General features: G+C 35.3%; 1 protein-coding gene across 2 annotated transcripts in view; it reads right to left on the bottom strand.

The window, feature by feature from the left end:
* The window catches only part of Rabgap1l (RAB GTPase activating protein 1 like), a 508921-nt gene that overhangs the window by 448331 nt on the left and 47149 nt on the right, over window positions 1-13441 (bottom strand). For both annotated transcript variants that reach the window (XM_040737898.1, XM_040737899.1), the window contains exons 4-7: window positions 12979-13189; window positions 11584-11758; window positions 4267-4424; window positions 1491-1601 (exon numbers count right to left, since the gene is read on the bottom strand). In XM_040737898.1, coding sequence (XP_040593832.1) covers window positions 1491-1601; window positions 4267-4424; window positions 11584-11758; window positions 12979-13189 — 655 coding nt within the window. The remainder of the gene's footprint in view (window positions 1-1490; window positions 1602-4266; window positions 4425-11583; window positions 11759-12978; window positions 13190-13441) is intronic.

The following is a 13441-nucleotide window of genomic DNA, read 5'->3' as shown; positions in this document are numbered from 1 at the left end:
CTTTTATTATGTTTAGGTACAGAACTAAATAGAGAATTCTCAATAGAGGAGTTTAAATGACTGAGAGACATTTAAGAAAGTGATCAACATCCCTAGCCATTAGGGAAATGCAAATCAAAATATGTAGCTCTAGTTCCAGGGGATCCAACACCCCTATAGAGATATACATGCAAGCACAACACTAATGCGTATGAAATATAATAAAAATAAATCATTTCAAAAATTAAAAAAAGAAAGTTTGGTAATGTGTATCAATAATACAAAGCCTGGGGAGATGGAGAGAGGCAGATCCTTAGGGATAACTGGTCAGCTATCCTAGCCTAACCAACAAGCTCCCGGCCAATGAGAGACCCTGTCTCAAAGACAAAGGTAGACAGCACCTGAAGAGGAACAACACCTGAGACTGTGGCCTCTGCACACATACACATATGTTCATATGCACACACACAAATATAAAACAGATATATATCCATGGACAGTGGTAGTCAATACTATAATTTCCCTGAGAATGAAACTCCTATATCCAACTTTAGGTCTTTTTTATTACTGTATTACCAAACTGGTTTAGTTTTTTGGTTTTTATTTTTATTTTGTTGTGGAGTTTGGAGGGGATTATTTTTGTTTTTGTTTTTTGTTTTGTCTTGGGTTTTTGTTTGTTTGTTTCGAAACAAGAGTTTCTCTGCATGGCTCTGGCTGTCCTGGAACTCACTCTGTATACCAGCCTGGCCTCAAACTCAGCAACCCACCTGCCTCTGCCTCCCAAGTGCTGGGATTAAAGGAGTATGCCCCACTGCCTGGCATGGTTTGCTTTTTTTTTTTTTAATGTATGCTACACTTGATAATTCCATTAACAATATAAGAATATCGTTTTTCTCATATCCCCACCTTTACTTCCTATTGTAATTGGATATCATGTTTCTTTAATTTGCATCTTATTTATTCGTAAATTGAGAGTTTAGATGTGTTTGTTAACCATCTGAATAACTTTCCAGAAATTTCTCTATTTGTATTCTTGTCCATTTTTTTCTTTGTTTTCTGTCAACCACTAAAAATATTACATTATAAATAATAGCTGCCATTTCGGAGGAATGATTATGTTAATGACTTTATACACAATTATTTGGCCCTCTGAAACATTCATTTACTTAAAAGGATTCCTATGGATGGATACACACACATTTTTCCATTAAGTCACTGGAATTTCAGAAACTTTAGAAGATACAAAATAAAAATAGCTGATTTCCCTCAATGTAAATAAGTGTTAATCAAAAAATAATAATAATATGAACAAAAAGGGTCTAAAGAGTGAGAAGAGCTCTATAGAGGCAGTAGGAGATAAGAGGGAGGGAGAAGTGGGAGGAGAAAGACAGAAACAAGATACATTGAAAAGCCTCAGTGAGCAGTACAGCTGAGATTCAATACCAAGCATCTGAAACACATTAACAATGGCAATCCCATTCTGAGCTATGATATAAGAACAAGCTGCTTACCTCTCAATAGCTAATTCTTTATTAGAAAGTTGCTGAACTGTAATCACAACCTTCTTCTCTACTCCTTGCTTTATTTTGAAGTAAAATTTATCTCTATCCTTAGGCACAGGACTGAAATAATCAAAAGGAACAAAAATTAGCACTATAATAGTAGAATAAAATAATACATTCTAAAATGAGAACAAAACAATAAAGTATTAAGTCAAGAACACTATATTCTTTTTTTATTGCTTTGTTTGTTTATATCTCCAGACAGGGTTTCCCTGTGTACCAATGGCTGTCCTGAAACTCACTGTATAAACCAAGCTGGCCTAGACCTTAAGAGATCTGCCTGCCTCTGCCTCACAAATGTTGGGAATTACAGGTGTGCACCACCATCACCCAGCAAGAATACTATACTCTTAAGTCATACTGAATCTCACCTCACAACAGGCAAAAAACAGTAAATTTTATAGCCAGCAATATAAAACTTCTAGAAATTTTGAACATGGATTACAGAAGCCTTGTATTTTTATCTCTCAATCAAGGTTAAATGAAGTATCTAAAACTATGACAATATGGTATAACTTCAATTTCAGCTTTTAAATCATAACAAGTTTTCAAACATTGCTTATTTAACTGTTAAAGACTGTCACATTCTAGTTCAATTGCTGGGTGGTCATGAGCACATGTATCATAATTAAACCAAGAAAAAATCCTGTAATGAACACCTTACTCTTGTAAACACCAAGAATTTAAGGATACTTGCTGAGAATGTTCTTCTGAGTATATGTTTGTCTTATTGGTTGATGAATAAAACACTGTTGGCCAATGGGGGAGCAAGATAGGTGGGACTAGCATATGAGGAGGATTCTGGGAAGTTAGGCAGAAAGGAGTCATCATGTGATCCCAGGAAGTGATGTAACTGGGCAGAAACTGCCACTAGCTAACCATAGAGGTCTGGAGGTCTGTACAGTCAGGCAGGAAGTGGCGTAGCTGGGCAGAATCAAAACACAAGCAAGGACAAACAGGAAATCATCCTCTTCTCTGTGGGGATGTAGCAGGCAAAGGAGTTGCAGGTCTGGCGTTCCCAGTAAACCAAGACCACGTGGAAATACATAGATTAGTAGTTATGAGTTAAAAATAAGGAACCCAACAACTTTAACTAATATAGGGTCTGCATGTTTCTTTGGGGCAGGGAACGGTGGCAGGACCAGTGGGGCCAGAAACTTCACATAACAACTAGTTTTACATATACAAGTATATATAGATAAAGGATGGCCAAAAAAACACAGATCATACATAGCAAGTTAATCAAAGTCTAATAAAATATAAAGTAGATATTCTAGTAATGAACAAATAAAACTTAAAATACAGCTTGTCTTGTCAGAAAAATATAAATGCTTCTAGCTTCAATCTGACATTCATTTTTATCGATAAAAATACAAATAACTATCTAGCAATTACTGTTATAATTAAAGACACTAGTGGCCAGATATGGTAGTGCACATCTTTAATCCCAGCACTTGGGAGGCAGGGGCAGGCCAATCTCTATAAGTTTGAGTTGAAGACCAGTCAAGGGTTATATAGAGAAACTCTGTCTCAAAAAATTAAAAAGACTGTTAAGGTATATAGGTGATTATTACTTCCTATTAAGTGATCACCTGAACTGGATTAAAAAAAAAACACTATAATGTATAATAGAAAGAAGTGGTTAAGGGAGCTGGAGAGATGGCTCAGAGGTTAAGAGCACTGGCTGCTTTTCCAGAGGTCCTGAATTCAATTCCCAGAAACCACATGTTGGCACACAACCATCTGTAATGAGAGCTGGCGCCCTCTTCTTCCTGTAAGCAGAACACTGTAAACATAATAAATAAATAATTCTTTTTTAAAAACCACCATATAAAATAGAAAGAAATGGTTAAATGATGGTCAAACCATATAATATATTAACCACAACCACTAAAAATAATTTTGGATAATTTTGGTGAAGAATATTTCAATAAGGGGATAGAGGGCTAGATAAGCAGGTAAGAGCACTTGTTGCTCTTGCAAAGGATGTGGGTTCAATTCTTACATGGCAGCTCACAACCATCTGTAATTTCAGTCCCACAGGATCCAGTGCCCTCTTCTGACCTCTACAGGTACCAGGCACATACATTTTCTAAACATACACACAGGTAAAATAATCATACACTCAAAAAAATGTGTATACATCTTTTTAAAGATTTTATTTTAAAAAATAATTTAATGAAAAATTATTTTGAAGGAGAACAATTGTATATAAATAGCTGTAAATTTTTCCCTACAAATACAACAAAGGAGAAAAATTAACTAGCTGGGGGTGGGGAGTGACACATTTATAATCCCAGCACTCAGGGGGTAAATTCAGGGAAATCAGGAGTTCAAGAATAGCTTCAGTTACACATCGTTGAAGCCCAGCCCATGCTACAATGAGACCTCATTTCAAAAAAAAAATCAAATAAGTATATGAAGAACAAATTTAACACTTTCAACAAAAAGCGATTCTCCATAGCTGACAAAAGTACAGTCTATGCCGTTTTTTATGATTATAATGTTCTACAACGTCAGATTCTTTTAATCATTAAGAAAATTGTTTGCTCATCTAAGACGTGTGAGAACAGTTAACTATAATCATTCACCAGTCAAATATTTCTTGACCTACCTAAAGCTTTATACAAACACAATCTAGTGTCTAGAAAACATGCTAGTGAATACTGCATTTTAGGTACAATGTTAACTTTCTTTTCAGATTATTCTCTTCAGTTATTCTCACCTAAAGTTTCCTTTTCCATCATCTTCTTTTACCTCCAAGGAGACACTAAAGGTAAACACATCACTGTCCGGGGTTGGGATGATTGAATCTTTAACATCAGACACATGTCTGGAAGAACGTTTGAATGCAGTACAGAAACTATATAAAATTCTGCTTACCTAAAAAGTGAAAATGGAAATGTAATTAGACCAAAGCACTACACTGTGATATCCTTCTCTCCCATTTTGCAAGTCTGTAACTTTCTATACTCACCATTTTCTTAACTAGAGAAAATAAATATAGTGTAAGCATCTATCAACCATTTGGACAGTATATAATAACATTTTCATCAATTATGCATTAAAGGTGGTAGGTAAATAACCATATATATGCATATCAGCCTAATTCTAAATTATTATACATGAAGACCATCATTAGTATAAAATCCAAGAAAAAAAATATTGCTAAAGTATCTTTCAAAAGGCACACTAATTCCATAGAATGTTTAAAATACATGAATGACAGTGAGTCAGCATTGTTTTACTCTGTCACTAACAACACGCAAAAAACACCTAACCAGAAAAAAAAAAAAAAACACCTTGAGAACCAAAGAGCATTTTATTATTAGGAAATATTTTCTTTGAAAAGGTTTTCCCAGATGATGTCTAATTAAGACAATGAAACATTCCCTTCAAAGAAACTGCTTAACTGTACCACACATACCATTTATCGGGGGAGAGGGGATCATATTATTTTACTATCAAAGCAACTTCTTCCCAATATGAACAGCAGGGGTCTTTTGGTCTTTTGGGTGACAGATACATGAAAGATTGTTCTGTCCAGGAAAAATAGATAGTATTTGCTCTCATCAATCAATACAAATCTCTTATATATACAGTTTCAGATACAGAGATTTAATTGACTGAGTCGGTTTATACATAATACTCCACTTGATAGTTTGAATAAGCTTACAAAACAAACCAACAGATATTTGCAATGTTTTCCACAAACCAGTAAAGTGACTGGGCAGAGTCTAGAGTTCTGATTTGAGGACTAGCAAAGGAAGTTGCATTGTTTTGATCTGCTCTCTGTTATCAATGATTTGTTCTCACAGAGTAGTAAAAAGAAACTCAGGCTCAACAAATTAATGCCAATGTGTGTACCTAGACTACATAAATATGCCCAAGCGCACTCATATTGAGCAAGACTAGCCTCACTAAGAAATAATTATTTAACTTAATACATGTCTTTTCAAATATTCTTGCTTTGTTTCTTTAAACTCTGATATTTAAAAAGTAATCAAAAAGGAACTTTTAAAACAAAAATCCAGGATTGTTCAATAGTTAAGAGCACTTTTTGCTCTTGCAGAGGCCTCGTGTTTCATTCCCAGCACCCAAATGGAATCTCACATTTAAATCTGTCTACAATTGCAGGGAATCCAAGACCTCTTCTGACATCTGCAGACTCCTGTGTGCATATGGTGCGCAGATGTACATACAATCAGATATTAAAGGTGTGTGCCACCACCACCCAGCTTAAATAAGTATTTTTTTTAAAGCCAGGTACAGTTGCTCACACCAGTACTCCCAGCATTAGAAGAACTGTCACCAGTTCAAGGCTAGCTATGACTACAGAAACCTGTGTCAAAAAAAAAAGATAAACTGAACTAATTTAAGTTCAAAAATGAAAGGAAAAAATGATAGTGGTATCTACATCTTCCCAATGAATATGCACAAACAAGGTTTTAGCTAAAATCCTCAGTTTCTATGTAGAACACCCTCAGCTTCAACAAGCTAGACACTGAGTTACAGCATTGAAGTTACACCCTTTCAGAGCACAGTGTTTTATGGTAACATGATTTGAAAAGCTTTCACTCAATGTTTCGAAGTATAAAATATAAAAGATTTTTGTGAAATTTGTTCTATTAGCATTGGGTCAGTCTAGTAACTATGAAATTATACTTGTATTTCCATTCTTGTTTATGACTCACAATTTTGCCAAAGTGGTAAAGAACTACAAATACAACACTTTCCAAAAGCTATTCTCATTCCTGGGTCTTCAATAAGTGTCCAGACTAACACCCCAAACCATGCATTAGAAACACCAAAAACTTCCAATCTCTCAGTCCATCAACACATAGTTTGAACAATAAAAATATGGTGGGATGAGGAGTTAAACAAGGGTCCTATTTTCAATATCTCACACAAGGAAATGTAAGTTAAGATTTTACTGAATATTATTAACAAATTTCTCAATTTGAAAGCTAAATAATCATCAATGAACATAATAATCTAGGAAATACTTTAATTTTCTTAAAGCAAAAATATTCCTTTTAATGAAAGAAATTGCTGATGTGCAACTGAAGCTCAGTGGTGCCTTGATAATAAATAAACAAGGTGCTACAACTGGCCTCAGTATTTAAAAAAGTTTAATCTGGACTGGGCAGTGGTGGCAGCCTGGTCTACAAAGCTACACAGTTTGATCTGGACTGGGCAGTGGTGACATCCTGGTCTACAAAGCTACACAGAGAAACCCTGTCTCAAAAATTTTTTTTTAAAAAGTGGAATATGCTACCTCATTTTTCTGTTTTTATTTAATTCATATATTCTGGAATTAACTTTTTCCTGCATACACACACACACACACACACACACACACACACACACACACACACACACACACCCTACGTTTTAAAACAAGTTGTCTTCAAACTCTTTTTTGGGGGGGAGGTGGGGGGTCGTGATAGGGTTTCTGTGTAGCTTTGGAGATGTCCTGGAACTAGCTCTTATAGATTCACAGAGATCCACCTGCTTCTGTCTCCCAAGTGCTGGGATTTTTAATCCCCACCAGTGCCCAGATGTCTTCAAACTCTTATAGTTACATTTTCACCAATTATTTAGTTATCCTAAACTACTTTTCCACTATCAAATCAATTCTTAAATCAACTACTTAACATTTTAACACTAACAGCGCTATAGAAATACCCTGCAAACGTATATAGTTAATATAAACAGTAGAACCATATGTATAATACAACATTCATGTGGTATTTTAGTTATCCACTGATGATCCTGTATAAACAAGTGGAAATAATAAAAGCAGTAAAGAAGTGGTATTAATAAGAAGTACAGACCTCAAGTCTTTTGCAATTAAAACAATAAATTTACTCATTAAACAATTTTTGAGCATTTTCTGTACACAAAGTAACATTCTAGTGCTGTGAATACATTGAAGAACACAAAACATTAAAATGAATACAAATGTGTTTAGTTTAGCCAATAAGGAATCATTAGGCAAGTCAAAATCAGAAATGTTAGCTTAAGTTTCAGATTTAACTATAATGTAGCCCATTAAATGTCATGTCTCACAAATTGCTTTTTCCACCAAAAAAGTTAAAATTATGTGTGAATTCTTAAGTCAGTTAACAAAACAAAAGTGACCCAAGGATTAATAATAAGGTAAAGTTAAGAAACAGTGATTATCGCTGGGCGTTGGTGGCGCACGCCTTTAATCCCAGCACTTGAGAGGCAGAGGCAGGCGGATCTCTGTGAGTTCGAGGCCGAGCTGGGCCGACAGCCTCCAAAACAATACAGAGAAACCCTGTCTCGAAAAACCAAAAAAAAAAAAAAAAGAAACAGTGATTATCAACATCAGTTCTTAGAGCACTATATAACCAATTACATAAAGTAAATTAAACATACATACCATGGCAAACACTCTAATACATAGCACATTATTAAAGCATACAACACAAAAGTAACCTAAAATGGGTACTTTTCTGTGGAAGACAAAGGTTTATTGACAAACAGTACAGGAAAACTGTTTCCATACAAAATACTTACAGAAAACATCAAAGACAAAACTGGGCATCTGCCTGCTACTAGTGGGGGTAGACAGGTACACAGACATCTGAAACCAGAGATATACTGCAATCTTAACTACTGTAGAGTTTTGGTAACTTTATTTTCTTTATTTCAGTATTTTCCAAATTGGTAAATATTGCACAGTTGAAATTCAAATGATGCTATTAAATGACAAAGGTACTTACTGAAATACAGTTGCTTTTTCAAATATAAAGTTTTTCCATTAATAGTCATGTAACAATCTATTGTCTAGAAATACTATCAAGAAATGTTCATTGGAGTCTGGCAGTGGTAGCACATGCCTTTAATCGCAGTCCTCAAGGCATAGAGGCAGGTGGGTCTCTATGAGTTCGAGGCCAGCCTAGTGTACAGAGTTAGTTCCAGGACAGTTAAGAATATACAGAGAAACCCTGTCTCAAAAAAAAAAAAAAGGATATAAAGAAAAAGAAATGCTCATTCAAGAAATAATGTCAAAATATAAGACAATCACATGACCAGGTATGGTAGCATGCACTTTCAATCCCAGTACTTGGGAGGTAGAGGCTAGCAGATCTCTATAGGCTATATAGTAAGTTCCAGACTAGCAAAACTATCTAGTGAGACCCTATCTAAAAAAAAAGAGAAAAGAACTTTTGTCTTTTTTTTTAATTTAACAAGTTACTCGAATGTATTATCATTGAAAATGGCCAAAAATGAAGAAAAAATTACAATTTAGCTGGGCATAGATACTTGTAAATCCTAGAACTAGGGAAACTGAGACCTTAGGTGTATCACACCCTCATATATACACCCAAATGAATACTTACAGGTGCTTATATCATACTCACACACAAATGGTCAGGGGATATACCTTAGCGTTAACTAGGCACTTTAAAGTATTCTTTTAAAGGCTTTGTATACCACATCCATAAAGACACAAGAAACACGAGTACCTCCTTATCTTTTTTCACTATTTCTCAGATCTTATTTGTCTGCAATACCTTAGCAGAACTTGCATCATTTTCCTTGTACAAAGATCACAGACATTAAAATATGTCTAGATGGACTGTCCAATTATTTTGCCATGTTTATAAAGATTCAGTTCAATAGGGTCCGACAGAGGGACTACCCAGGACAACAAGTCAAATGTATCCTGATATCACAGTGTCCAATAGAGCCATCACCCTCCCTGGGTTCCCCTTCTCCACTGTTGGTATCTGCTGCCTGAAGAGATTCGTGGTGAAATAAGAGTATCATGGGAATAGCTGGTAGCAGCCATGCTGTTATCACTTGAGGAAGCATCTTCTTCCCTTATGCAGAAAAACCTTCAGGTACCATGCAGGAACCTTAGGGAGAAACAAAGAAAAAAGAAAATAATTAATGGCATTGTTTCACATCACACATAAATAATAAGACTGTCCTTTTATCCCTAAGTTAGTTGTGCCCACCCCAAAAAAAAAATCAAATAGTATTTGTACCTTTACTACAAAACAGGGAACTCCTGGAAAATAGATAACTAGATGGTCAGTAAATGTAACTAAAAGATTTCAAATTAACTCAAAATAAAATTATAATTTTTTGGATAAAGTGAGGAAGATGCTAACAGATTCTATGAAGACTAGTAAATCACAAGTATAACTGAAATGCAAGCTATGCAGCTGATAAACCCACTTTCAAAACACAATGAAAAAACAAAAATTTACATATATTTTTTATATTTTTCTTTTGTTACATCGTGTGTATGTTTGTGTGTGCTGTACATGTGGGTAGAAGAAAGAGGATGGATCCACCTTATAGGTGCCAGAGATCAAACTAAAGTTGTCAGACTTGGCAGCAAGCATCTGTGTCCACAATATTTAAACAACAAGAAAGTTGTTGCTGAAAATATATAGTTCTTCTGAACTAAAGGCTTCAATTTGAAGCCCATCTCTTTTATTCATTCACTTTGTCTTGGGTCAAGCAAAAGGTAACCACACAAATTATCATCTAAATAAGAACATTTTTTAAAGCAAATGAAAGGATATTACATTGTCCCAGGCAAATATAAAGTCAGTTGCCTACAAAAATCCTATCCATACCATGGGATGTTATGAGCAGCAATCAAGTAGATGCTTCATACAATGTCTGACAGGCTCTCTATATACACTGGGTTACTCAACATTTAGAAATATTCTCTCCCAATAGGATCTAATGGCCATAGTACTGTGTCTCCTTTTTCAAACAATATATTTTCATCATCAATGACTGACAACAAAACATTTTCCAAAATATGTTTTTAAAAAATTAATAGATGAAAACCACTTTCTTACAACCAGCAGTATACTGTCTAGAGATATAATAGATAGTGGTATCTCCAAAATTATCAAGTCAAGAATTTCCCACTTTTTTCCCATTGACCACCCATTATTAAAAGCTCTTAAATAAAGAACATCTCCTACATTCATAAATAAATAAATGCTATAGTCCCAAAAGAGTTCATACCATCAGTTACAGAAATGCTTGCAACAAGGTTCCTTCTCAGTTTCCTCCTAGGACAGTATTTCCATCCCTCAAGCAGCGGGTTCTTCAATTCTTCAGAGTTCATCCCCTTGCTGTTCAGCTCCAGTGATCTCATAACCATACAGGTGTATTAAGTGACAGCTGTTAACATGAAATGCCAGGACTCTACCAATCTGTTTCCCCACCTCTATAGTGGAGTGTGTAAAGATCACAAACAGTCCTCTCATTCACAAAAATCGATGTATTCCTTCAACATACTTATATTCAAGTCTACTACATGCCAGATACACTATCAGCACACTTGGACCCACTCACTCTTGCCAATCACAGCTTTTCAGAAAGAAGTGAGTACACAGTACAGTCATGAACTTTGGGATGAAGGCTTTACCTGAAAAAGCAATACTAACAACTTGAAGTTTGATTAAGGCATGAATTCTCACAGAGAATTTCTATAGTTATAATATAAAATATGTGTTTCCACATGTATATTTTAGTGTAAAGCAAAATAATTACCATGACATAAGAAATAGCATCCCAATTACATTTCATATTAAACTCACAAAGGTCTACGTTTCTATGAATTCTGGGAGTAGTGGTCATAAAAGCATCTATAATTAAAATTATGAGATCACAATGCATGATAAAAACTAGAATGGTGCTGCTTTTAGTATTTTCTGTTAACAATTTCAATTTTCAAAAGCAAGCATATCTGAAAACTTGCCCACACAAACCTACTTTCAAAGCCTTTGAAATGGCTTCAAGTAAACTAATACAATTAAAATTCAAAAATAGCCGGGCGGTGGTGGCGCACGCCTTTAATCCCAGCACTCGGGAGGCAGAGGCAGGCGGATCTCTCTGAGTTCGAGGCCAGGCTGGACCAACAGCCTCCAAAACAATACAGAGAAACCCTGTCTCGTAAAAACCAAAAAAAAAAAAAAAAATTCAAAAATATCCTAATTCAACTCTGTCTAAAATTGCTACATTGTATCATACTTACTGCCTCTTTAATTTCACAGGAGAAAACATGTATCTGAAATTCTTCTGAACCATGAGAACTCTCTGTAAATGCAAAGCAATTGCTCTCTGTTGTCCCATCATGTCCACGTGCACAGAATAGCACCTTATAAATTGGGAAAGATGCTCTCTCCACATTGCTTGACTGGTCTATAATTCTGCAATAATAAAAAATGAGATTAAAATATCAACTATCAAAGAGCAAATCATGCCAATCTGACATGACTATCTTAAAATCACAAAATGGTTATTAATACAAGTAAATAAATTATCTTCATGTTACTGAAAAGCTTATATATACAAACACATACACAAAATCATTTCACATACCTTCCAACATTAGTTATATATACATATATAACTATATATCATATCTATTCTATATCATACACACACGTGCGCATGCGTGCGCGCGCGCGCGCGCGCGCACACACACACACACACACACACACACACACACACACACACCAATCATTCATTCCAACAGTTTTTTTGTTGTTCTATTAAAAGCAATGCCAGTAAAGGGGGAAAAGATGTCAAAGTAGAAGGACTGTTGAAAGAAAAGGTTTCAGCAGAAGAATGGAGGGGACTAGGCAAGAATAATGAAGGATGGGTGAAAATGTCTGAAACAGCACATACATGCATTAAATTGTCAAAGAATTTTCGGTTGGGTTTTGGGGGGGGGTTTGAGATAAGGTCTCTCTATTTCATAGCTATGGCTGTCCTAAAACTCATTATGTGAGTTGTTGTTGTTGTTTTGTTTTTCAAGACAGGGTTTCACTGTATAGCCCTGGCTATCGTGGAACTCACTTTGTAGACCAGGCTGGCAGCATCTACAGAATAGCACCAATGGCTGTCCTCTGCCTCCATACACACCTTCGTATCCCCACACACATTCCACATAAAGACCACATTAACACAATGTTTTCCTAAGACACTAAAGGCATTTTTATAAAAAGTTTGTAAATTTAGGGTCTGGGGAAGACGATTCAGTAGTTAAGAGCACTGGCTGCTCTTCCGAAGGACTCGTGGTAGCTCACAACTGTCTGTAACTCCAGTTCCAAGGGATCTGGCACTCCCACACAGGCAAACATGCAGGCAAAACACTAATACACATAAAATAAAAATAAATAAATCTTTTTAAAAAATGTAAAATTTCAATGTTATTAGGACGTACTTAGTACTTAACTTACTAGATTAATAATTTGAAAATACCCTCTACAAACGAGAACACGAGGTACTTTTTAATTTACATTGTTAAGTCTAGAAAGTATAAGTAAACTCAGAGTTCAGTCCTAAATCTGATTCATGATATAACATACTCACCCCCACTCAGAATACTTAATCATACCTTAACAAAAACAAAAAGAAAGTTTACCTCACAGAACCTTCTGGAACATTGGGCACATACAGTGTAACAGCAAAGGGGCATTGACTGGAAGCTCTCATGGTTGCCATTGCCCGTAAGGCCTCTACTTCACTACGTGGGGAAGAAACCTTCATACATCCTAAGTAAGTCAATTTGTTAAATAAAACACTGTCTTCTTCAGGAAGTCCACTTGGAGAAGACGGTCTGGGTTTGGAAATTTCTGGAAAAAAAAATGAAACCAATCAACTCACTAGTACACATTCCACAAACAACAGACATTTCTTCATTTTTCTTATCACTGACTAGCTAGCTTGTGTGAACTATTTATTAAGTATTCTAATAAAGCTGCTTTTCTTCCAATCGACTTTGATAATTGCTTCACCCAATTTTCCTTTCTATATAATGAATAACAGGAGGGGGTATATATATATTTCTACATACATTTTTTTAAAAACTCATTATTATTAGAGAA

Source organism: Mesocricetus auratus, unplaced genomic scaffold (genome assembly GCF_017639785.1).
Source record: "Mesocricetus auratus isolate SY011 unplaced genomic scaffold, BCM_Maur_2.0 Super-Scaffold_100676, whole genome shotgun sequence".
NCBI classification, from domain to species: domain Eukaryota; kingdom Metazoa; phylum Chordata; class Mammalia; order Rodentia; family Cricetidae; genus Mesocricetus; species Mesocricetus auratus.
Note: the sequence above shows the minus strand (reverse complement) of the source record. Positions and strands in the feature narration are given on the sequence as shown.